The following is a 27,996-nucleotide window of genomic DNA, read 5'->3' on the forward strand; positions in this document are numbered from 1 at the left end:
TTCAGGATGAACTTTGTCAAATTATTGCATTTTTCAGCAGAGACAACGCGTTTTAAAGGCTCGTGGTTCGTGTGGTGATCTGTAAGGACTTTTTCACATTGCAGTCTAAGCACGTGTAATTCTCCGCCGTCATGAAAGGAGAAACAGTCGTGATGTTTCTACTCTTTGTGGTAAACTTTTTAATTTCACCTGCGTCCGGACAGGCAGCGTTACCGCTCGTTATCAACACATGGCCGTTCAAGATCGCCACGGATGCAGGTGAGACTTGTTCACTTTATTCAATACAAAAGCTGCAGAAAAATATGTTTAAAGCAAGATTCTGTCATGTGACCTCGTGACCAAAACACAAAAGGAAGGAACTCTTTTCTGGAACTGGTTTGCCCATGTAATGTCATAAATGTTTGTCAGTAGCATAGACTTTAGTCATTTAGACTTTAGTCTTTTATGACTTCCATGTTACAACAGTTAGGTCCACCTTACATTTTAGGATTGCAAATTTACAAAAAAGAAACTAAAGAAAAAACAAAAACTCTGCTTGAACAAATGCCCTTTTAAAAAACGTTTTCAATAATCACTTTCAAGCAGGGGTGGAAGAAGTACTAAATTTTGTTACAGAAATAAAAGTACAGATATGGAGGTAAAACGTTACTCAAGTAAAAGTATCACATGGAATAATCTACTTAAGTAAAAGTATTTAAGTACCCATTTAAAAATGTACTTTATGAGTAAAAAGTAAAAGTATTTCCCGCAAGTGTTGTTCATTTGTAAAGTATTAAATGTAGTGATTTTGATAACAAACAAACAAAAAAACATATAATTTGCTCCACAGTAGCAATACGAATCAATTACTTAATTTTTCTTATTTATTTTTGTTTACTCAAAGTCGAAGCTTGAAAAATCAAACTTTAGTCAGGATGTTACCACGAACATGGTCAAAAGTAACCCCTCAAAAAGCACTTTTTACTTTTTAATCCAGATAATGCTCTCAAATGTAGTGAAAAGTAAAAATGATCCACTGTAAAATGTACTTAGGTAGAATTTTTTGGTATCTGTACATTACCTAAGTACAGTACTTTACTACTTGTACTTCATTCCCTTAATAATAATGGCTTACACTTGTAATGCACTTCAGCCTCTCAAAGCGCTACACTATAGTCATTATTCATTCATTTCCACACTTGGTGATGGTAAGCTACTATTGTAGCCACAGCTGCAAGCGGGACTCGATCCTCCGACCTTCGGGTTGGGGGACCAACACTCTAACCACTGAGCTACTGTCGCCGAAACAACCACTTCCACCACTGCTTTTAAGTCACAGGAGTAGATCTGCCTTCTTTAAAACAGATCCCATACTATCCAACACCTTTTGCCTATTGCCTAGACCAACTACTTTAAAATCTCACCATGTACTGAACATAGCATGTGCTTCATTAGCTGTACATCAGTGACCTCTTCTTTTCCACAGTAAATGATACACATAACACTCTTCTTCCGGTGAGTTCCAGTGGTTGGTGACAATAGGACCTGATGCCTTCATCTTTCCCCATTCTTACAAAAATAGTGTTTGATGATGCCATTGTGATATCAAATCAACTGAGAGACACTGCTTTTCCCTAGTTTTTAAAATCAACTTTAGCTAGGTAGCTATAGTTCCTGTTTTATAACATCCATTGTTTTCTGTTTGACATTTTGATTTGATAATGCCACTATTTTTGTTCTAAAAATACTGTTTGCATGTATTTTAAAGTTTGCATTCATGGGTTTCAGCTTCCTACAACATTTTGAGGACTTTTTCCCTTTCAAAAGATAGATTTAGTTTTAAAGGTTAATCGCTACGACAACGGTCTTAATCATTCTGAAAATGCATGTATAACCAAAATAACGATGAACAATTAACCAAATAGTTGATTATTCTGATTATTATGATAATGGGATTTAGATGATGGAAAGTTCTCACTATTGCAGTCAAAAGTCCTCAAAATGACATCCATAAAAGTCTTGCGGTGGAAACCCATGCAGAACTAGAACATAAATGTGCATAAATAATACAATTTTTGACAAGAAAAACAAACAACAAAATATATGGTGAAAGTAAGTGGTCTGGATAAAGTAGTTTGCGGCGGTTAGCGAACATGCTGTAGTGGCCTGAGATTGCACTAGCGAGCTGCTATCAGGAGGGCTTTGCTAGCAGTTGGCATCCTGATCCGTCTGCTGCTTTGAGGGATCAGTGACCAAATGTTAGGCAGCTCCATGTTTGTTTAGTATCCCTCCGAACGGTCATCTTATGTAACTGCAATATTAATTCTGGCCATATTACAATGATCCTGGGATTTGAAGTGCTGGGAGAATGGAGGGAAAAGTTTGGGACAATAGAAATGCAAGGACTTGAATTGTTAATGATTTGCTCTTTGGGCTGAATTGGTAGCTAGATTTCAATTCACAGACAATAGACTCAAAATTACACGCAGAACATAAAAAATGATCCAAGTAGAGCTGATGGGTTGCAGTGGTCTAAGGTCTGAAGTTATTCCTCATTTACCTTGTACATTTGGAGCATCTAAATTATTTGCCGCAATCAGTTTGTGAGCATTTTTCACAACTTTCTGAGATCAGAAATTTTGTCATGATAAGGCTAACAATACCAACTAGCATGCTACAGAGCACTTCTTGATACTCAGACAATATAACGCTTGATAATTAGACGCAGAGAGTACACATGGTCCCATTTTCAAGAGCTACTTAGAAAATATATCCGTGCTAGGGCAAGACATATTTTGCTCAAATACATGAGAAAAAAAATAAGCTACAGGGCCTCTAACAGTTGAACATTAAACAAATAAACAAATACAAGAACCCCATGCATTTCAGAATATGTTTGTAGAGATCTAAACTATAGTTTTAGCAGCTTTTAACTTGGTCAGATTGCTTTGTGAAAGGAATGCTGTAGAGAACATTATATTACCTAAATAATGCAGCCTTCTGTTGGGGTTGTCAAAAAATCAATACCCAGACTCTAATTGATGCTAAAAGAGTTTGGAACTAAATACTCATTTAAACAGGTATTGATTGAGTCTGAAAAAATCACCTAAAGTTGGATCTATTATCTATTGCATTAAAAATATTTTTTTTATAATGATTGTGATGTGTGCTGTGCAATTAATCAGATTTATAGATTTCTGTTCAGATTGATGGCGTTTATGAGCACTTACTCTGCCCATCAAAATCTGGAGCAAAGCCACCTTTCTAATCTGCAGCGGTTTATGAAAATAAAATATTTCAATTCAAATGTAAATTTTGACATATATAAAAGTAATAATTTCAATCAATTATGATCAATTTCAATTATGATTATTACAATCATGATATTATTGTTGCCATAATTGAGCAGCCCTAGATTGTGATATTAAAATTGGTATCAAACCTTTTGCTTAACTATCTATATCTATTTACTCTGTATATGTTATTTACTCTGTATATGTTGCCATTGGGTAACATCAGAAAACATGGCATTAATTTTCACTGCTATGCTGATGACACTCACCTGTACTTATCAATGAAACCAAATCAGACTGATCAAATAGATAAGCTCAGTGCCAGTGTGAAGGACATCAAAACCTGGATGACCTTGAATTACCTGCTCTTAAATCCTGAGAAAACAGAGGTCATTGTCGTTGGTCCCAAAGGTCAAAGAGATTCTCTGTCGGACCAGATAATCTCACTCGACAATGTGAGTATAGCTTCTAGCCCTACTGTAATCTTGGAGTCCTATTTGATCAAAATCTCTCATTCACAGCCCATATAAACCTAGCTTGTAAAACCGCATACTTTCACCTGCGAAATATAACTAAAATTAGAAATATTTAACCCTAAAAACGATGCTGAAAAAGTCATCCATGCATTTGTTATTTCCAGACTTGATTACTGTAATTCCCTGCTTGCCGCCTGCCCCAAAAGTACTATAAGGAGCCTCCAGTTGGTCCAAAATGCAGCGGCCAGAGTCCTAACAGGAACTAAAAGAAGAGACCACATCAGTCCTGTACTAAAATATCTGCACTGGCTTCCTGTCGAGCTTAGAATCAAATTCAAAGTCCTCCTCCTGACATACAAAACCCTAAACGCTATGGCCCCATCCTATCTGCAAGATGCTATTGTCCTGTACCAGCCAAACAGAGCACTCCGCTCTCAGAATGCAGGACTATTAGTGGTTCCTAGAGTGTCCAAAAGTACAGTGGGAGGGAGAGCATTCAGTTACCAAGCTCCTGTGCTATGGAATCAACTCCCTGCTGATGTTAAACAGGCCCCCACAGTCTCTGTATTTAAGACCAGGCTTAAAACCTTCTTCTTCGGTATAGCTTATGACCAGGTTACTTAGTGAGGGAGTTAGGGAGTGACATTAAAACCCAGGATAAGATAGGCTGCAGTAGGAGATAATTAGCTGGGGGAAGTATGGCAACCTGAGCACTATCCTCTGCTTCCTCCTATTTTCTCATCAGCAATGCTATTCACATGTTGTCCCCTGTCCCACTCCCCCTGTGGAGTGTAACTCTTTCAGATGCCCCGATGACAGCTGGACCCTCTCCTCCTCCCCGCCTCCCTCTCCTCCTCGCCCGGCTCTCATCCTCCTCGCCCGGCTCTCCTCCTCCTCGCCCGGCTCTCCTCCTCCTCGCCTGGTCTTCCTCCTCCTCGCCTGGCCCTCCTCCGCCCCCCTCCCTCCTCCTCGCCTGGCCGATTTTTTTTGTTTTGTCTGATTTTCCTGTTGTTTGATTTTCCTGTTTGTTTTTGTGTGTAGGCAGCACGGTGGCTGAGTGGCAACACTCATGCCTCACAGCAAGAAGGTTTGGTTCGATCCCCGGATCGCCCAGGCCTTTCTGTGTGGTGTTTTGCATGTTTCTCCCCGTGTCTGGATGGGTTTCCTCCGGGTACTCTGGTTTTCCCCCATCAACCAAAACCCGAACGCCCTTCGAGACAACTGTTGTTGTGATTTTGGGTGTTACAAAAATAAAATGAATTGAATTGACCTATCAAGTGTACAGAATTGAAGATTGTATGAAGATTATATTACAGATTTTGAGCAGGGAGATAATGCTGTCACAATACAAAAAAAATTGCAAACAAAATGAAACGGCATTGAAATCAAGTTTGACGAGTATTTAGTTGTCAAAATATGCACTCGTTGTTTAAAGGCGCTGTACCCGATTTCTTCTCATGTATTTGAGCAAGATTTGGCTTGCCCCAGAACAGACATATTGTATAAGCAGTTCTTGAGGGCAAAATGAGTCTGACCTCAGGAAGTGTGTGTTAGCATGTTAGTTGTTGTTAGCATTACTGTCACGGCAAAACTCCGCCCTGTCCTCTGAGAGTTGGTAAAAGTGCTCATAAACTCATCACAGTGAATAATTAGGATGCTGAGATTGCAATAAGGTAAGTGAGGAATAATGCAAACCTTTTAAAATGAATTGGTAAAAAATCAGTAAAAATCAGGTACAGTGCCGTTAGCTTTATACTAAAATGATACATCCTTGATCTTGTTTTGCCCTTACAGCATGGAGGAGCCTGCAGTCTGGAGGTTCAGTGCTGGACGCAGTGGAGAAGGGCTGCACTCAGTGTGAGGTGTCCCAGTGTGATGGCAGTGTGGGCTACGGAGGCAGTCCAGACGAGAGAGGAGAGACCACCCTGGACGCCATGATTATGAACGGGTATATAACAATGGCATTAACTGGGGGGTATTTTACCTCTATGGGGTATTAACCGCTACCACGTAACATATTTAGATCACCATGTTACCTTTTTATTGTTTTGAAAATGCTTTATTAGCAAAAACAACATATTAACCCATTTTGTAAGTTTCACTTTTGTTTTTGACAGAGAGTTTCCCCTCCCTTTACTCTCTTCAAAAAGTCATTCCCCCTTCACAGCGCTATCACAACACAATTAGTGTGCATCCCACCAATGAAGCTACTGCGTATCGCATCAGGTTTTGTCAAGTTTTTTTGTGTCCAGTTTTTTATCTTGCTTTTGTATATTTATGGAAAATTGCTGTGTGGGAGCATGGGCAACATAGGCTTGTGGGTTGAGCACTGCACAGAATCTTACAGCTAACTGTAAGAAGGGTTTGAATAGAGCCCAGGAGAGATCGCAAATTTACTCAAACATGCATGGATGACATCTAGGAGCATAACATTTGATAGAAGATTGAAATGTGATCTGTTAAACAAACATCAGAACATGAAATGTCTAAACTACAATATGACCTGTTTTTTGTCATCTGCAGAGGAAAGGATATTACTTTAAATAACTGCTGTTTTGCGATTTGCTAATTGCATCCAAAAAAACTGGTAATTTAGCTTTTTTTTTTCCTTTAGAAATTTGTCTTGAAAGCCGAATTTTCAATTTCAGCATATATTGAAAACCCATCTCCAGCTGAATGTCAGAAAGAGATGATAATTACTTTTTCCAATGTGCAAAGACGTCTGGCTGAAGACAACATTACAACTATCCACAGTGACTCTGTGGCAATGGTAGAGGAGTACAAGTACCCTGGAATAGTTTTTTATCATCAACTGAAATTTGCTGTGAAAATTTCAACAAATTAAGGAGGCTGAAATCCTTCAATGTCAGCCAACACGTCATGTCCACTTTTTACAACTCAGCTCTCTCACCTTCTCCTGCATCTGCTGCTACAAGTCTGTACAAAATAAAAGCAGGCTGCTGATTATTGTAAAGGTCTCTTCCAAAGTGATTTGACTCCCTATAAGATCTATATCTTCCTTGGGTGAGCAACACATTGTGAGGATAGGCACCAAGATCCTCCAGGACCCATCACACCCCAGAATTCATTTGGCTCCTGTCTGGACTGTCCAGGCTCCAGGTCACAGAGAAGGAAGAGGACCTTTGTCCTTAAGGCTGTTTACCCCCTCAATCAGACTGCACTGACATGGAACCACCTGGTTCTTCGCCCTCATCGTGACCCTGTCTCCTGTTCAATTCTACATCAAGACTACTCCGTGTGTTTAAATTGTCTCTAGGGGCTATTTGATTGATTGATAGTTAAAATAAATAAATAAATAAATAAATAAAAAAACAATTATAATGTAATTTGAACTCCTTCACTATTTTTTCAGACTGTTTTTGAGAACTGTATGGTAGTTATTTGTAAGTGCACATAACCTTTTGACACTAGAAAATGAGAATTTTTCAAGTTATATTGAATAAAAAAAGGCATGGCAAGTTTAGTTGTATTGCACAATTTGTACACAAAGTAATGCTTTAAAGAACAAGGCATTAAAATCACAATACAAGCAGATCAAAACATAAATAATCATTTTAACATTAACATTAAAAGAGAAGAGTGCAGAATAATAACCTTTCAGTTATACGCACAGTTAAACAAAACAGTTTTGAACCTGGAATTAAACTTTGTCAAAGTAGAGGCCTGTCTCACATCTTCAGGAAAACTGTTCCAAGTTTTAGCTGCATAAAACTGAAACACTGATTCCCCATGTTTAGTTCTGACTCTGGGCACCAGTAGGTGGCCAGTCCCTGAGGTCCTCAGAGTGCAAGATGTTTCATATTGAACTAAAACATATATAATGAAAGTCACATTATATGGTATTACTTATGTAGGTGAATATGGTTTCACTCAATTGCACTAGTTGAAGGGGAAAATTATTTTGACAACCGAAAATATGCTTCTTTTCACAATAACAGCAACACTATAATATGACAGTGACATGATGACATCCTTATATAGTACGAAACCGTTTGAAAAGTGTAGTGAAATGATTAGTGAACAATATTATCTAACGACTTTAAAGACCCAGTCCCTGCTCACTCTAATTAGGCACCTACACACACATTCTATAAGTCATGTATTTTTAACGCGGCTCCATACGACATCTTCTTTGAGTTTCCTAATTAGGCGTCACAGTGAAGAGACAGGCGGCGCGGAGAGGAGGAGGAACAGCTTTGGCTCCCCGTATTATGTGTTTAGTGTCTTTTAGTTGCATCATTTAACAGATAGACTTTTGCGCCATTGCAGTGATGAAATCCCAGGGTGCATTTCTGTAACACAATGGTCACTTCAGTCGACAAGTTTTAGAAAAGTGGAGTGTTTTGGTGTGTCATTACGGCGGCTTCAAATGGAATTGATGTAAAGTTGATAAAGTATTATTGCATTCACTATTGGTAAAGTAATATACGTGAATGAAAGAAGAGTACTAGCGTTTTTAGTTCACAGAGAGAAAGCAGCAGAGATTAAAAATGCGTGAATTCTAACATTGTAACAAATACTTCTGTGTTTTGTGATGAAAGAATACCTTTTATAAAGCTTGAAAAATTACACTTTAAGTAGGGGTAGTATGCAGAATCAACTTCTTTGAAACTTTCTGCCATGTTATAATGTTGTTCGCTCATCAAAAACATGCCTGAAGTGGTTTTATATGTAATCCATACTTGATCTCCCTCAGGCCCTATTCGAGCCTTCTTTACAGTTAGCGGTATGATCCTAGCCAAAGCTCAGCCCGCAATGTAACCCATGCTCCCGCCATTTTCCATAAATGTACATAAGCATGATACAAAACAATACACTGCAACTTCACAAACCTGATGCGATTTGCAGTGGTTTCATTAGCGGGATGCTCTGAAAGGGGAGACTTAGGGAGGGAGCAAAGGGAGGGGAGACTCAGAGCATCAAAAACAAAACTGAAATGTATTAAACAAGTTAATATGTTGTTTTCAGTGAATATAGTATTTTCAAACCAACAAAAGGTAACATGGTGATCTAAATATGTTCTGTGTTAGCAATGAAAGATCATGTAATATGTTGTGGTAAGATATTATTTACTACTAACATGGTGGGTGTAAACCTTGCATACTTTTGCGCTTGAATCCGCTGGCGGATTGGACCAATGACAATTTGATTTATCAGCTTGTCTCGTCCAATCGGCTTGAAGTATTCGCCTGAACATTCCACCTTTCCCTGATGGCTTTAGGTGAGAGCGATCACAGATTGATAAAATGTAAAACCCCACTCAGAGAGCCACACATCAATCTGACCTTTGTCATGTTAGGTCAGTGTTCTCTCCCTTAGATTATCATACATACAATAGCATCCCCTTTAGTGGGACTGTGAGGTCAGAGCCATTCTGTCCACTAGAGCTGCAACTAACCACCATTATAGTAGTCGACTAGACAGCAATTACTTCTATTGTACTTTAAGACAACCAAATAAAGGTTGAAAAATTGGTTCAGCCTTTATTTAGCTTCTAAATAGAGAAAATTGTATTATTAATGGAAATCAGAAATTGTTTTTTTCGCTGCATTTGTTATAAAAGGATAATTTTGTATGTGGTTTAGAGAGTGTAATGTTCAGATAAAACTTACCATGATCAAAATACAGCAATTTTTTATCAGGCTCAATAAATGTCATATTTGTAATTTCTTATTGTAAACCAAATATGCCACTATATTATCCTGAGAAAAATGTAGGGCCATAGTCTTTCAGTCAGTGGTGTCTCGTTTTCTTAGATTAGGATTTCTACAGGACAACAGCTGAAAGGAGAAGTTAGTGAGTGATTTAGCAGAAGATTAGGTATTTTTTGCATGTATAAAAGGCAGATTATATAAATACCTTGTACTTTTTCCTGCATAAATAATAGTTTTTGCATGAACTCCCCTGCAGTTGCAGTCCTACGAGTGCAGTTTGGGTCAGATGGATAGAGAGCTTTTGCCACACCCCCTTTTAGTCTAATCAATCTGCAGGTCTTTAGTCGACTACATCCCTAAAAGTCTCACTCATGGGCTCACAAATGTTTGTCAAAAATGTAAAATATGTGTAATTATTCATTGTAAACCAAATACTCTATCCTATCATTCTGAGTGAAGAGAGCATTTGATCCTGTGTATTTCTATCTCAGCTGCATCATGCTGAGGTCACTGATGCCTGCACCATAATGTAAGCTGTTAAGTTCACAGAGCTATATATAACATGAGTGAGTCAGCCTGTGCATTCTAAACAGTCTCTATATTGTGTCTGCAGGGACACCATGGAGGTGGGCGCTGTGGCTGACCTGAGGAGAGTCAAGAATGCTATTGGAGTGGCCCGAGCAGTGATGGAGCGCACCTCCCACACACTGCTGGTGGGGGAGTCAGGTACGTGTATGCAGCATTAAGAAGGGACATGTTATGAACCTGTTTTTCACATATTGTAATAAAAATGCAAGGGACTTTTCACAGAAAACAATTTAGTGCTAGGCTGTTGATGACTCATAATTACATTTTAATAACAAAGTCAAGTCAGGGTTAATGAACTTAAAAACACAGATGCATTGTTCACTTCAGTATAAAGTAGAGAGTTGCTATAGAGTGTCCCATATCTTCAAAAAGACCTAATCTATAATAATAATTACTGAAAGCCATGGTATGTACTCTTTTAGCTAAAAAATAAACTAAAATAAAAGCATATGTTCTCATTTTGGTTGTGTTTATTGCACTGAAAAACATGCGTCCTTATCCCCACAAACTTCACTCTTATTTCGTCTCCTCCGTTTGGAAATGTTGTTTTTTGGCTATAATTGTCCACAGTATGGCATACAACCTCTCTATCTCCATGGAGAATGTTCCAAAGTATGGTTTTAACTTTGCCTGGCAAATCCAGAATGATATCTCTTTTTTATACAGATTGATATCAGTCTGATCCCTCCGTTGCCTCTCAAACCCGGTCAAACGTGATTGGTCATTGGTCACTTATGATTTACAAATAAAATCAATTTTATCTCACCTCAGAAATCCGAGTTGAATGCTTTGCCCATTGATTCTGCAGCAATCAGCAATGTTTTTCAGCCCAATGTGAAATTTTTTTTCTTTTATTTTTTCTGACATCAACAGACCTTGTGTGTCTCCACCTGTCAATCACGGCAATTTTAAAATGGTGAGATTCGCTGGTGACCAGACTCACATCTTTGTAAAGTACTGAAGAAGTGTGTATTTTGGATCCCAGGGAAGATTTCACTTACTATTTTCATGGAATCAGGCAAGTGAGGCGCTACCTCCCAAAAAGATAGAGATGACACCTTTAAACAAAAAAATACTGTATATATGTTTTGTAAACTGTGAAAGAAAGAGATGAGATGAGTAGTATTTCAACAGTTACCTGTGACCAAACCTGTTCTTAGCTCTCACCAACCTGTTTTGGCACATCGCTAGTGTTCAAACATGTGCTCAGCTTTAGAACAACATTTTCTGATGGCAAAGCACATCATAGCTAACCTGTTCTCATCCCAAAATGTCACATTGCAACAAATATCAGGCTTATACAAACTTACACTTATACAAACACTGCATCAAAATTGAGACTAATCCTGACTAAAATGACCAATCAGGCCTAAACTGATTTCAAGCCAGGAGCAAACAACAAGTGCAAATTGCTGCTGTGTTCAATAAAAATGTGAACACTGATGTTCCAATGAAAAATCAGTTTGAGAAACATTCACTATGTAATAATACATATCCTGATACAGATTCCATGATACAATGTGTATCCCAATACTTGGACCTTCATATGATATCTGTCCTGATACATGGAGATCCCTTTAAACTAGTGTTAAATGCTTACTAAATCAATGTTCTGATTATGTAGAATAACAAAAGACATTTGAATTTCATGTTCACAATGTCCTTAATATCAGAATACTATTGTCCTTTGAATAAATCACCTTCTCAGCCTAACAGATTCCGGATTAATTCAGTAGAGAGGAGGTAGTTAAGCGTATAGAAGTACCACAATATGTATCTCTATATCAATACATGCATTACCTCTTGGTAATATACATCGGCAATATGTATCAGTTGCTGTATCAATATTTTGAGCACAGCTCTACAGAGTGCAGTGTAAAGTGGAAAAACTAAATGTAGTATCTTACAAGAAAATAACTTTAACTTTTGTGTGCCTCAACAGCCTGTACTATCACAGTTCAAATGTTAAAAAAGGTTACATAGCATACCATGTTCCTCTTAATGTTATATAAAAGAACTTTTGTTATGGGAAAAAGAAATAACTCTTGAGTAACCTGCAAGTCGGTGAAAGAGGCCAAGGATTCCAGCTGTGAATTTTCTTTATCAAACTCCACAGATATTATGTAGTAAGGCTTTCACTGCACTGCCAATGTAAACTCTGCTATTCCACCAGCAATAAACATGTCCAAGGTCAGAGTGGTCCACGCTGAGTGACTTGACCTGAAATTGCTGTTCTTGTCTCCCCTAGCTTCTGTGTTTGCTGAAAATATGGGCTTCGCCGCAGAAGACCTGACCACCAACAAATCTCTGAATATCTTCTCCGAGTGGCTGAAGGGCAACTGCCAGCCTAATTATCGAAAGGTGTGTGTTTTCGGCTCCCTCTGAAAGATTGATACAGGCACAGGAAATTGACAGGCAGAAGTGAGTACTGGAGGGAGGGGGGTTTGACATAGCACTGCAGACAGATGGACTTCTGAGAGATTCTGCAGATTATATATTGGTATTTAGTAGTAAATAAAAGAATACAAGTAAATCTATAAGACTTTACAAAATTATTCTAAGATGTTGAAGCAAGGTTTTTATAAGGATATGACATTACTATATTATATCACTCTCCTAAAAATGAAACTTATGGATAACCACCACCATTATTTATTGCTCGACTTAGCTTATATCAGTAGAACACATTGATATAGGCACTGTACCTGTTTTTTTACTGTCTTAAAAACGAAAAAAACAGAACTAGCTTTAAACAGTTTGCAAAAGTTATTCCTCACTTACCTTACGCATTGCGAGTACCCTAATAATTCACTGCGATGAGTTTAGAAGCGATTTTCAGAACCTTCAGAGGCCAGAGTTTGCCATCATGGTGAGACTAACAGCAAATAGTATGCTAACAGCGCAGTTCATGATTTTCAGACAAGAAACTGGCTTATAATTGCTGACAGTACACAGAGGACTTATTTTGACCTCGAGAGCTGCTTATGCAATATATATGTACAAAGGCAAGACATATTAGACTTGGCGAGATTATTTTAAGATGGCGAAACGCAACAGGCGAATCAAATGATTGTGTGGTTGCTCTAATGTACAAGAACACAAGAAAGGTGCAAAACGTTTCAGGTCAGGGGTCTGCTACCTGCTTGTATTCACAGAAATGTTATTGCTTTGCCTAGAATGTTCCAGATTATGGCATTAGAATTCACCACGATGAGTTTATAAGTGCTTTTCACAATGCTCCAATTGCCACGCCGGTAAAGCTAACAGTAACTAGCAAGCAAATGTGCACTTTCTGATTATTAGACAAAAAATGCTTTCTAATCACATGTAGACGGCACACAATGGACATATTTTGACCTCAAGAGCAGCTTATGCAATATATATGTACTGGGGAAAGACAATTTTTAAAAACACAATGTTTAGTTTTACACATTATTACTCGAGTACTTGAGACTCATCCAAGACAACACACCAACTTGGATATGTTTTTTTTTAGAAATAAAGCACCAAGTAAATTCTCTAAATGACAGTTGGATAGTTGGATAAATTGCACACAGCCATCATTGGTTATTAGTAGAAATAATAGGCATGTAGCGGTGGATTCTGGAGCTAATGTGGTTTTGTCAACTAGCATTAGGTGAACATTTTGTATAGTTAAGACCAGTGACACAGTATAATAAGGCAAAAATTATCAAATGGTAGTGAGATTTTGGGATCATTTATTTTTCAGCCCATCTTACATGTGCCGAAACCTTGGAAACGTGAAAGGATTGTACATTTATCCAAGGTGCAGAAACATCACCTACGGCCTGGTTTTGAAGATTGCACTTTATGCTTTTTAAATGGATTTTTTTTACAGATTGTTGACTTTTTTTATTATTACAGACTGTTCTCAATATCTCTGTATCTCATGTAGACAACAATGTATTACCTCTAATTTCAAATGACCGGTTTCTTTATAATGCGCTCACAATTTTAGCTCCCATTTCTACCCTGCAAACGTCTCATCTTACCTCTTCCTGTTTATCTGCCAAAAGTCCATATGGGCCGTCCTATTGATCATATTTACCATATTACTTCTTAACAAGGACAGCCCCTAATAGTTATCGAGCCCAACTCCAACTGCACTGTGTCAGTCAAGGACATCGCTCACTCCGCTTTTGAGTTTCCAAACTTTACAATCTCAACTCTCCGTGCTAATAAATCATTCTATTTAACGCTAATAGAAGTCGTACCTTGAACTGTTAGTCCTGACAGATGATTCATGACAAGAGCTGGTGCGGAGAAAACGTGGTATTGTTTTAATATTTATATTCATTCAATACTGTCAACCGTTTCATAAATCGATGAGAAGTTAAAAAGAGGTGATGACAATAGTGACAAAAGCTGTCAAGGACTCTGCTGCGCTCAATGGCTGATAGTGTTTCAGAGTGGCTTTAGATGCTCGGAAATGTGTTCCAAGATGAAAAAGTTATTTCTCATAAAAGGATAACTGAATACTGTAAAGTCTAACTACTTCAAATAAAACCTTGATCAGGAAGGTTAGGTTTTGTGTTGGTGTTGAAAAATATGTTATGTTAAGAAAATACAAGAACTAAACCAAGATGTTTTTTGATTGGAACTTCTCATTGTGAGATAGGGTTAAAGAACACAGTAGGTAGTGTAAGGAATTTCAAATGCTTTGCACCCAAGAATCCACACAGACCAATCTGAGTTCACAAAATAATCTTTGATAGAATTAGAAGTGAGAACAAAACTAGGATGAAACTATTTTGAAAAAAACTCAAAATGTTTTTTATCTTCTCTTTTTTTTTTTTTTTTTTTTTTTTTTAAAAATTATTTTTTGTGACAAATAATAGCTTTCTGATTGCAATTCATGTTTTAAAATCTACTCGTCAAAATAAATTAACAAACGAAACAAAAATGAATACTTAGTAGGGCGACAGTGGCTCAGTGGTTAGAGCTTTGGTCCCTCAACCCGAAGTTCTGTCGTTGTGTCCTTAGGCAAGACACTTCACCCACATTGCCTAGTATGAAAGTAATGTGTGCTTGAATGATTGATGGTCGGAGGGGCCGATGGCGCAGATTGGCAGCCTCGCTTCCGTCAGTCTGCCCTAGTCTGCCCCAGGGTAGCTGTAACTACAATAGTAGCTTACCATCATCAAGTGTGGAAGTGAATGAATAATGACTATAGTCTAGCACTTTGAGAGGCTTTAACAAGCCTGTAAAGCACATTACAGAAGGCATTATTATTATGCCCGAGCCTGGGACAACATCGCGGCGAGAGACTCATTAAAACCGTCTCCGGAGCCCAAAAAATGGCAGAAATCAAGTAGTGAACACGCTTCGGCATGCCAGTGAGTGGTATCAAAAATTAGAACTCGATGAGCTCTAATATCACCAAAGACCCTGAGAAAAAATAACGAAAGATGACTTGGTAGTGCCCCTTCAAACTTTAATCATGGGGCCAATGGGAGCCTGACCCATAAAAAAGTCAACGTAAAAATTTGAATCTCACACCGAAAAATAGAACATGTCAGGCCATGACAAAAATAATATTATGGCCCCGCTCTAAACTGTACAGGAAGTCGGCCATATTGGATCAAACCCGGGAATGACAAAAGCGCACACCCTCGCACAGTTTTCATTACAACCACTTCAAATTTGGCCCATTTTGAATATGACTTTGGCTGTGGTCATGGTGAATTTTCAACAAAATTGCAAGTTTTGGAATACTAAAAATAAAAATTTCTTTTTCACACATTTTTTGTTGGGAAAAAGCTAATAAAGCGTTTATGCAAACTTGCTGATTGCAATGATGTGCAAATCATAGCAATATCTCACAAAATGACTCTCTAGCGCATTCTTCAAATTTAATTTTCAAAAATTCATATAAGACAAACGATTGTTCGTGGACATGTGAAAAAAATTACAGTGGCCTTATTTGTGATGGGGCATAATGTGAGAAAGTCACATGACTGTACTGTTTATTGTTTAGGAGAAAAATAATGGGTGGGAAAAAAACTTGGATTGAGGCCATTTTTGACCCCCTGAACGTTAACGAAAAGTCAGTTTTATTAGACCCAAAATTCAAGGTTGATTTTGATGTGCAAAAAAATTAACGTATCAAAATGACTCAATAGCGCCACCTCAAAAATCAAAATACATTACATTACATTTTGATTCATTTGCAATTAATCTTGCTAACCTAAAATATCTGTGAAAACAACTCAAAGTCATGACAGCATCTAAACAATTCAATTGCATGTGGAAAGAAAACAAGGATGGAAGTCTACCACTTAAAATCTTCAATACCTCCACCAATCTATTTTTCTTTTCTGTCTTTCGAGTTTAGTGCCTTTTGTAAATTACTGCATCTGATCCAATGCTGCACTCCACCAACACTATCCTAGAAATTAAACCTCTGGATAACCACCACCTCTATTTATTGTTTGACTTACCTTATATTAGTAGAACACATTGATTTAGCCACTGTACCTGCTCTTTATTGTCTTAAAACACAGAAATCAGAACTAGTTTCAAATGGTTTGCAGTGGTCCAAAGTTATTCCTCACTTAGCCTACACATTAATACTCCAATTATTCACTGCGATGAGTTTAGAAGCAATTTTCAGGACCTTCAGAGGTGAGAGTTTGCTGTAACGGTGATACTAACAGCAACTAACATGTTAACAGAACACTTCCTGATTTTCAGACACGAAAACGCTTTATAATTACTGACAGTACACAGTGGACTTATTGTGACTTTGACCAAGTGACAAGACAAATTTTGCTCAAATGAACAAGAAAAAATAAGATACAGGATGCCTTTAAATATAAATAAAATGTAACATTCCACTTATTTTTTCCACCTGTGTGCACTGTTGAAACTCTCACACAGAGCTCCACATTCTCTGACCCAGCCTCACCTGTGAGTGCAGCGGCTGGACACTGAATAACAACTATAGAAGCACTCTGCAGGTGAGCCAGTAACAGCACTGGTCTGGCCTTGGGTCTTTAGCTTACTGCTTTTAAACTTTATATGTAAACAACTCAAATCGTGAATGGAATTGTATTCACCCAAAAGCACCAAAACACTTGTCCCCTGTATCGCCTTTTTAATCTTTACAACTATTATTTTTTGTGAAATGTGGGCTATTGGTAAACAACATTTCTTTTAGCAATTTTAGCATTCTTTCACGTGCCATGTTCGTACCCTATGTGTCAATATGTTGTTTTGTAAGAATATAGCATTTTCAAGGTAACATGACGGTTTAAATGTTATGTTAGCAGTTATGTTATGTTACCCCATAAAAGTAAACTATCTCTACCTCTTTAAAAAACAACTTAAACATAAACAACTTGTTTTCATGATGGTGTAGTCTTGCTTCTTCACAGATCTGACCTATAAGTTGACCTGGTGGTTTTAGTTTGATGCCATACTGTCAAACATTCAAAGCGATGCAATAAGAGAGTGCGGTACAATCCCCACCAAAAAAGTTATGCAGCGCAACTTTGATGATTTTATTGCATTGCCCTATTTTAAAGATGCACTAACTTTTCTGCTTGTCTCCTTGGAGATGTTATTGCTGGGATGTTTCACAGTATAGCATTAAATTGATTAATCTTTCATTTAATTGCAGATGTTTTTATTGCTCAAAAATACATTGAAAAAGAGCATCCTTGTTACGTAGGCTTGTGGGGTGAGCGTGGGCTCGTACTGCTAACCGTAGGAAGGGTTTGAATAGTGCCAGGGAGAGATCGCAATATCACTCAAACACGTATGACATATAAAACCACTTCAGGCATATTTATGGTGTGGGAGCAACTTTATAACATGGTAGAAAGCTCCAAAAACTCGATGCTGCATAATACCCTCCCCTTAATGCCATACCGTGAAACTTTTGGAGAGCTGATGCTATACCAACTACTATACTTACTACTATATCCACCTTTTCTCCTATGCAGGACTAAAACCCAAATGATAGAACACTTACGGCCGCTCTTACACTTTGCATTTTAGACAAAGTCACCATTAAAACTTGACAGATTTCTCCCGCTGTTTCTTTTCTTTTCCACATCAATAGGCCAGCTCCACGCGCAGCTTTCACACCTCACCATAGGTCAGTTTCTCTCAGTCAGTCTGCATTTCATAAGGAGCACCAGGCAGGCACCCCCCATCATGTAGTACTGACACTACTCACAGCACTCTCAACCACCAGGTACAAGCCAATGTCTATATCACAATAAGGAGCACGCCTGACAGCTAAAGGATATAAGGCAGCCAGTAAGGAGCCAATGTTTTATTCATACGACCTCCGCTTGTGGATACACGGGTAGTTCAAACTGTACAAGGATTCCAGCCGTTGTCTGTTAGGTTACAAAGCTGTCATATTGGAGGGCATGGCAGGTGGAGTGTATATAGATAGAATAGGGGATTTGGCTCACAGTAACTGTATGTAGCCTTGTCTCTTACTGTTTTTAAAAAAAGTTGAACATGGGTTGCCAATGCCTAAACTTGCATATAAAGGACACAAGATTTTCTCATTCTTAGTATATTGACAGACCATGCCTCATTTGAAAGGTCAAAACCTCCAGAATTCACTCACTGAGCTGCAGAGGCTGCCCTAGCACTGATTAATGATCGACTGCAGGTGCTGGGGTTTAGGCAGTGAGGATTTAGCTCAGAGAGAGGTCTTTTAGGTTTTAACCAACTGGATTTCAGCATCGAAACTGGCAAAACGTGTGGATAACAAGCCAAGCCAAGTTACAAGAATGGTTGAAGAGGTTAAATAAGGAAGGCAAAAAGACCAAGTTAGAATACAAAGCAATGGGTCAAAGCTGGAAACTGCAACAAAGGACACTTGTACGATTAAAACATGCTGATGGCATATTTGCATGCACGAAAAACATATTATAAAGCAGAGAGGACCACTTTCAAACTCTATTATTGCTGTACATCCCAGTATGTGGCTGGACACAAACAGTCTACAATTTAAAGTGGGACTAAACACTAAACCTTTTCTTTGCTACTAAACTCTGTATATGGTGTTTTAATACTAATTTGTACTGTCCCTTTCCTGGCTATTTTAGTGTAAACTGGAGGGTTCCAGTCAAGTGAACAGTGAAAACCTGAGTGTATGTTGCCTCCAGTGGCCACTGTGATTTCAAGTACTATGTAACATCACGGAGGGTTGTCTTGATTAAAGCCAGGTGTTGCTGATTACAAACAGTGTGGATACCTGTTAGACCAATCTAACATCTATTCCTTATACCTCCTGACAATGACATGAACTGAAGAAGCAGCTTAGATGAGCAGCGAAACATCTTTACTCCAACAACATTTTGTCCAGTTGACAGAGTTAACTTAAGCTTTTGCTATGGATCAGACCTGGACCACTGAGGGATTACACAGACACCCCCTGACAACACCCCTCCACCCCACTCACTCTATTCTTTAGTATACTTCAGGTACTTCCCAGTTTAGCAGCTCCATTGTGCAATGTGGTTGTGGGCTGAGCAGAGGTGTTTAGTGCCACTTTAAAAACTTTCCTTTTCTCCAGTAACCACTGTTTTGTACTTGGGGAATACTTCTGATATAGAACATATACCGTAGTTGTTGCAAACAGTTGCCAAAATCCTGCATTACTATAACAAAGTTGTTTGTGTGGGCTGTTGTGAAATTATGTATTCTATTATCGTTAATGTGGTATGTATGGGACAGTGTTAGTCTATAGACATACAAAGGTTGCCTCCAACAAGAGTGTACTTATTTTACTGAGCAATTAGCATAGCTTCTTGTTTCTTTTCCATAGCAGTGATTTATTTCTGTTCTATACATATACTAATTGGCATGCTCCCTGTTGACTCAAATTGAACTTCCAGGGGGCAGAACAAATAAATACAGATTAAACTCTTTTGAATGCAACTCAACAGACAATTGGCAACTAAAACTAGAGGCATGCAGGCAGAATTAATCATTTCTCTTTTAAATAATTTTGGTCAATGGCTTTTCTATTTAATTAGTTTGTTTGGACAGGTCAAAAGGATATTGCTAAAAGCGTCAAATGGAGGAATTTTAGTTTAGTACTGTAAAAAGAAGAGCATAGTGTACATTGAATATCCCTTATATTTTCTTTATATGTTGAAAACTACATTTAAACTTGACATTAGGCATTTTAGTTAATCTTTCATTCCACATATTACGGACTTATGTGCTGTCTGGACACTCAAGAAATAGTGCTAGTACTACCTATTACATATATATTGAAAAATAGTAAAAGAAATCTGTCAACTAGACAAAAAGGTTGTAGGAGTGAAGACGTTTCGCTGCTCATCCAAGCCGCTTCAGTTCTGGTCAGATTGCTGTTGGACACTACCTTATATCTGTCTGAAGGCAGGAGCTAAAACACTGAAACAAATACCTATTGTTTACAGTTTCTGTTTGTGTCTGTAGGCTAGACCTAGCCTACAAACAAAAACTAACAGATATAAGGCAGTGCCCACCAGTAATCTGACCAGAATGGAAGAAGCGGCTTGGATGAGCAGCAAAACATCTTCACTCCTACCAACTTTTTGAGTATATTGTCTAACAGAAGATAATATTCAAAAGGCTGCAGATAAAGATGATAAAAATACATTGAATTGTAGTCTTGTAATATCTTTGTTTAAAAAAAAATAAAAAATTGTAAGTCTAATTCCGTTCAGTGTATTTTTGTATAACCCCAAATCACAACAGCTGACACAACAGAAAGTTAAAAAATGTGGTTAATTTGATAGTCTACTCAGTATTTGTCTCCTACTTGAAATTCAACCACAAAACGTGTCTGCATTTGAGAACATTTCTGGTGGAATATTGTCATTGGTAGAACCCAAAGAATGCAGCCCATTTCTAGTATTATGCATATAAAATAATAACATTTTTAGACCAATACATAGCAGTTCATAGTTCAGATTTAGCAGTTTTATCTAGGTCCATGCAGGTTGTCTCTTTAGTAACCTTAATATCATTTTTCCTCTATAGAATGTGTTACCGGATCCTTCCAAGCAGTGCGGACCGTACCAGCCCCAGGCCTTGGTGACAGATAAGCAGCTGAGAGGACATGCTAATGTGCACTCCCATGACACCATTGGTAAGGATTATCAGACTAGCACCCCACGTGACCACTGTTTTCCCTGCATCTGAGGCCAGGACAGTATACAGGCTTTACACTGAGAAGTGTTTCAGAAACTACTGAAATAACAGGCTTCATGAAACATCTAAGTCACGTGTCAAACGCTTAGAATGGTGTTTTGAACTACTGCTTCAGCTGACTTCAAACATTGCTGAAATGCCTGTTTCATTACGCTCATCACTGCTGAACAGGCTCAGAGGAGGAAGGGGGATGAACGATTATTAAAGATACAGTAGTGATAAGTTACTCAACTGTGAATAAATTAGCTTTTTCATTACACAATAATGGTACACAATGGCATTCTAGTAAATTTTTCACTGATAGATGTTTTGACTACTTTGCCCAAAATGAGTATTTGTAAAAATGTCATAAGTATAAAAATATTTGAATGTTTGTGCTACTTTTAGATTGAAGGTAGTGGCGGTAAAATGTGCCCCTGTTGGTTTAAAGGTGTACTATGTAACTTTTCACTGGGGTCTGTCACCTGCATGCTGAAGTTGAAGCTTTGCTGAACGTGTTACAGAGTATAACATTAACTTATCTATTATCGATTAAATTATAAGTGATATCATTGCTAAGAAAATACACACATTCATTACAACCTGGTTTTAGTTCCAGTAGTTATCTGGCAACTTAAAGTGAAGAGCTCATTCTGCTTTCTGATTGGATAATCATTGGTGATGCTTATAAAATACGTATAAATAATCTTACATTTTTCATTGCTGTCATAAGTTTGCACAGTTTTTACCGACTTAGGCCCGTTCTTCTACCCATCTTTGAATATTAGAGCCCTGACATTATTTCTGCCATTGTGAATGTAGAGGAAATAGCTGCAGTTGTATTATTGTGTTGCCTCTCACATGAAACTTTTATTTTGGCCGCAGGGATGATCGCTGTGGATCAAGGCGGCCATGTTGCTGCTGGCACCTCCACCAATGGACTGACACACAAAGTGCCCGGGTCTGTACACCATGCTGAAATCTCTACTAGACATATGAAATGTGCTGCTAACATGTCTCTTTAGTAACCTGCTGTTTTGTCAAGCGTTTTAATGAGCTACCTGTCCACACAGCTTAAAGTGCATATGATGGGTGTGTTTCTAATTATTACTTCAACTGATGGGATAAGACTAAATATTTATTGAAATTTAACTTCAGTCAAGTGGCAGTTTGTGAAAAAAGTAGAAAATTACAAGATGTTAGGGTTGTCAAAGTATTATGAATCAGATACTAATCAATACTAAAACTAAAAAAGTATTGATACACACAAAAAATAAAAATAAAAATCACATAATTGGATTAAAAATTACCTTTCCTGGACTGTTTCATCCCATTTTGTGTTAAAAATTACAATATTAACTAAAAAAGAGCTTTTAAAATGATCATTTGGGTATCAAAGTCAATATTGAGCATTGAGTCTATTCTTTAGTACTGAAATTGAAATTTACAAGACCTAGCGCTGAGTTTCTAAAAAAAAAAATGTCCCTGCATTTTGGATGGAACTTTACATATTGATGACAAGTTACACACAAGGAAGGTACAATTTACACTTTATTGTCCCCATAGGGAAATTTGTCCACTGCATTTGACCTCAGGAGCAGTGAGGACATGATCTTGTTGCTAGGTTTGGTCAGGACTACCTTAGCTGGAGGAATTTACACAATTTTTTAACAAGGTAAAGATTGCTGGCCCTTGTGTACATTGTGGTTGCTAGGTAACAGTTATGGAAATGCCTCTTAAAGATTGTCAAACTATGGAAAACTGGGAAAAAGTTTTAGCAAAATATTGAATATAATTATGTTTAGTACATTTTAGCGAGATAGCGCCGTATGTGCTTTTATTGGTTTTAGCTTCAAGACTAGAACATTATTGACTTTATTGTGACTCCACATTGGTGCACTATTAAAACAAGAACACATGTGTATGATATTATAACCAAATAGTCTAACCAAAGAGCCTTTTTAGTGTGGGTCAACAGTGGCAATGTCGCCAAGAGTTTTCCTTCAGGGAACAAGATATCCAGTTCTCTGATGTTCTCTTAAGACAAATATTTATTTTGTAGTGCGCTCATCTTTCACTGATGTGTTGAGTATGACTATTCTCAGACCTGTCAAAACCATCTCAATCTAACCTTTCTGACTTCTTCTGTCTAAATATAACTTGATAGTGCAATGGGTTAAAATGGCAAACTACAGTAGTGGTTTTGTAGTTTTTTTTATATTTTTAATAAGTTAGGAAGGGTCAGAGCAGAGGGGTTTCAGAGTCATTTTTATTTGTATTATATCTGTGGGTTTCTGAGTGATGAAAATCTTGCACTGTTGGTGTAGCAGTTAGCAATTCAGAACAGAATATTATATCTTTTGAATGGGTGCTCAAAATATCACCCATTCATCAGCTTTCTGTTGATAGGCACCATTTTGAGCACTATATTTTTGTTTTGAATTTTTATTTGTCATGGCAACAGTTTTCATCACTCTAAAACATTACTATACAGCAAGCTGACGCCCATAAATGCATGCATAAAGATAAACTAAAACGAAACAAAAATTGTACTTTGAAAGTTACTTTGAACGTTTGGAAAAGTGCTATTTTTGACTAATGCATTATTATTACTTATTCAAAATAGGGCTGCAACAAGTTAATTGATTCATCGGAATTAATCGGTTATTGAAATTACTAAATGATTAATACATGCCATAAGTTGAGAGAAGATGTTTTAGGACTTCACTTCAGCTTTCTTTGTGTAAAATTTAGTAAAAATCTCATTCACAAATCTATTAATCAAAAGAAATAATCAAGATTAATCGAAAAATTAAAGCAAAATAATTGGTAACAGTAAATAGAATGTCATTTGTGCAATATGATAATACACAAATACTAATACTATTTACTTGACTGTCACAGAGAAATTATACATAGAGCATTTTTCCATTTGCAGGCGTGTGGGGGACTCTCCTATCGTGGGGGCGGGTGCTTACGCAGACAGCCAGGTCGGAGCAGCCGCCGCCACTGGAGACGGAGATGTGATGATGCGCTTTCTTCCCAGGTACAAACACCCTGTAATCCCTGCTCTCCTCCACGCTGACACACATGACGTTCACTTCTTTAAAGTAACTGTCAAACCTACTTTTTAATCATACCTACCCAGACAAAATAATACCACTAAACGCATTTAAAACACGGTATAACAGTCAGACAATAGTGATGTGAGGAGCGGGGGCGTGACTGCGATGCCCCAAAACTGTCATGTCAAGCCCGCTGCATTTGACTTAAGATGAATTTTGCATCGGCGCCCAGAGAATAGATTCTTAGAAGTGTGGCGTACTGTATACGTTTGGAGTTGTGTTATTATTTATATTGGCCGGCACAGGAAAACCTCAGGAGAGAGCACCAGAGCTACGGGGATATGAGTGTGTTTCAGAAAAAAGGGGACAAATGTGGACAGAACGCTGTGTGCAGTTTAGTTTGGGCCTCTACTCCGGAACAGTAAACATGTGGGATTCCAGAGAGACGGATGAAATGTGGTTGTTTTTCAAGAATGTGCAATAGAGAATATTTTTAAGTTTGTGGCAATTTCTAAACTAAGTGAGTGTGGTGTTGAATCCCGAATCTCCTCACGATGACAATCCAGATAAAGCGACCCCAGTAATAACCAAAAAGGAGTAATTAAAGCAGAACTAAGTAACTTTAACGATTGAGCTCCCCCTGCAGCTCCCTTTTGAGAATACACTGTCAGAGAACAGAATCAAATAGTTATTTTTTTGTTCTTTTATTGAAATAAGGCAGTATAATCATAGAAAAAACATGTTGCCAAATATTACACTTAATTTCAAATTAAAGTACAGCACGTGCTAATGAAACTACTGCACATTGCAACAGGTTTGTGAAGTTGTAGTGTATTGTTTTGTATTCTAATTTTGTATTTTAATGAAAAATTGCAGGGGCATAGGTGATGCAGGCTTGTGAGCTGAGCATTGGAGTTTTAGTGCTAACTGTAAGTAGGGTTTGAATAGGGCCTAGGAGAGATTGCTAAATTACCGGTACTCAAAACTGCATAGATGACATCTAAAACCTCTATAGGCATGTTTTTGATGAGGGAATGTTATAACATGGTAGAAAGCTCCAAAATAGTTGACTTTGCATAATACCCCGGCTTTAAAAAAAAGAGCCAGGGTTTCCCAGGAGAATTCACTTCAGGTTGATGTCCAGCATTTTTGCAAGGTTAGTTTTCCACCCAGAGACAGCAAGGGGAGATGATGGACACTTCAAATCCCCCGAAAATGCATGTTTAATCATCAGAGGGACTTTTAATAAGGTAAAAATTTAACTTAGTTCTGCTTTAATGGGAGCTGGCATTTCTTGGTATATGCAGTGTGTAAATGCATAGGACCCCATCAGCCACGAGCGGGGCCTGTAAAAGTTGATTGTGGATTGCTTGATCTTTATTTAACACAGAACCAATTAATAAAAAAGATAAATAAATGACCTCTTTGACCACATATTGTATACTTGTTAGTATTTTGTACAAACCGTATTTTATTGAATTGGGAAATGGATTGCCGCATGGATGATAAAGGATAAGCAGTCTCTCAATGTTGGAAAACTTGCAGCCCCCCCATGAAGCACCTTGTACAGGGCCACAAAGCTAGAAACAGCCCTGTCCTCCAGAATTACGTGATGTGGCATATGCGCAAATCAGTTTTACTTTTTCACACCAGTTAAATATTACTCACCGAACAATGACCTTATGTTCAAATCTTATGTAAATATTGGCGGCCCTTATCTCATTGCTTTAAGAAAAAATAAGTACAAGTTAAAATAATAAGAGATGGAAAGCAAACACCCCAAATCTAACATATTTCAGAGCTGTAGAGCCAAGTAGACCAGATGTTCAGATGTTTTTTCCAACTTGTAAAAATGTATTCCCACTATGTTTGTTTACACACCCATCTAGACTAACCGCTTAGCTTGGCACTTAGAAGTCCTTTTCACCTGACCACCCCTGTACCCCACCAGACCCCAACATGACCTCTGCAATATTTAAAGTGCATATGGCAGGTTAGTCTACTCATGCCACTAAAAAAAACATGTTTATATATCAGATTTTACCAAAACTCTTGCTTATTTTTTTCTAGTTTTTAAATTTTTGTTTATAAGTTGACTTCCTGGTTGGACACAGGCAGCAGATATGACATATGTAGAAGTTATTTCATAAGTGTTACTTAACCAACCAACCATAATGTTAACCAGGGCCAAAATGTGTCTAAATTAGACTAGGGCTGTGGGCCAAGTCTTGATGACATAGAGGTATTCTGTTTTAGAACTTAACACTACTTCCTGTATTTTCATACTTTTCTTTTCAACTTTTTCTTCCCCAAACTGCCACTTGACTTGTAAAACTATGATAAAAATTTACCACAGATACTATCCCACCAAACCAAATAATAATTAGAAAACCATAAAAACCTGTCAGATGCACTATAACTGTCACAGTTTAGCCTGTTTAGCTGTGTTCCGACATGCAGTTATTCGCCATTAACATCTTGGTTTACTGGCCCTATCTGAGCTCAAATGTTTTCCTGTGCATCCCATTTCCGTGCCAACAGTTACTTGGCGGTGGAGCAGATGAGATCCGGGGCCGATCCCTCCGCAGCCTGCAAGACGGCCATTTCCCGAATCAAGAGGCATTACGCGGACTTCTTCGGTGCCATCATCTGTGCCAACACAACGGGGCATTATGGTGAGTGTTTGGGCAGCGGACGCACAGCCAAATGGAAAGAGAAAGAGACAGAAAGGAGGGGGGAGAGAGAGATGGGGGTATAGGGGGCTCACCTGACACACAGCCACATGTCAGGGTGATGGGCACAGATGCACATTACAAGGCTGGCCTTTAGACAGAGCAGTGGGAAAGAGGAGTTGTTACCAAAATGGCAAAAACTGGAAAATGAGGTTTTTGCAAAATGAAATTCAAAGCTGATATTACCATGATTTTTGCATTACTGAAACATAAGCTTTAATATATTGTTAATGCTACTTGGTATTACACATTTTTTAAATCTAAAGGCTCTATAATTGATTTGTCTGAAAAATGTGAAATATAGAACTTGTTAATTTCAAATTGTAATGTTCCAAACGTATTGTTATGCATTACCTTGTGCATTACGAACATCCTAATCCTTCACCACGATGAGTTTATATATATATATATATTTTTTTTTACAACTTTCAGAGGCCAGAGTGGAGTTTCCATTACAGTAATACCAACAACAATTGGCACGCTAACAGTGCACTTCCTGGTTAACAAAAACATCTTTATAATTGGATGCAGACAGCACATAATAGCCTCATTTTAACTATAATAGGCGCTGTAACTTTATGGAAAGCACAAAGAAAGCTTAGATTAAGGTTCTTTTTTGATAAACAGAAATCAGATGTTGCTTATTCATTATGTTTTCATTTTTTTCCATACAAAAATTGACACAATTAGAGGGTTAGGAGATTTGCAAAATGGCTATTGTTAACCTGTTAACATAGAGTAGTTGAGCAGTGAATGAAAACTTAAAAGATTTAAATTTTTTTATGCAAAAGTATGGACCTTTCCAAGTTTGTTTCTGAGCAAAGAAAAAAGGTTTTATTGTTATAATTTTCTGTTCTTCATTTCATTTCCTTAGGAGCTGCTTGTAACAGTGTGGATGGATTCTCCCAATTCTTTTACATGATTTCAAATTCAGAGACTGATGCACCACACCTCATGTCTGTTGACTGCTTTTGAAAAATGTACTTTTAGAGTCAAGAATAAATGACCAATCTCAT

General features: G+C 37.7%; 1 protein-coding gene across 1 annotated transcript; it reads left to right on the top strand.

Annotated features, from left to right (window-relative positions):
- Positions 1–27,967, top strand: aga (aspartylglucosaminidase). Its single transcript, XM_033974648.2, has 9 exons — positions 1–258; positions 5,543–5,696; positions 10,037–10,149; positions 12,260–12,372; positions 21,034–21,142; positions 22,069–22,144; positions 24,122–24,229; positions 26,790–26,923; positions 27,855–27,967. The coding sequence occupies exons 1-9, from the start codon at positions 132–134 to the stop codon at positions 27,953–27,955; spliced, it is 1,035 nt and encodes a 344-aa protein (XP_033830539.1). The 5' UTR covers positions 1–131; the 3' UTR covers positions 27,956–27,967.
- Positions 27,968–27,996: the final 29 nt, after the last annotated feature.

This window comes from Periophthalmus magnuspinnatus, chromosome 10, assembly GCF_009829125.3.
Source record: "Periophthalmus magnuspinnatus isolate fPerMag1 chromosome 10, fPerMag1.2.pri, whole genome shotgun sequence".
In the NCBI taxonomy this organism is placed as follows: domain Eukaryota; kingdom Metazoa; phylum Chordata; class Actinopteri; order Gobiiformes; family Gobiidae; genus Periophthalmus; species Periophthalmus magnuspinnatus.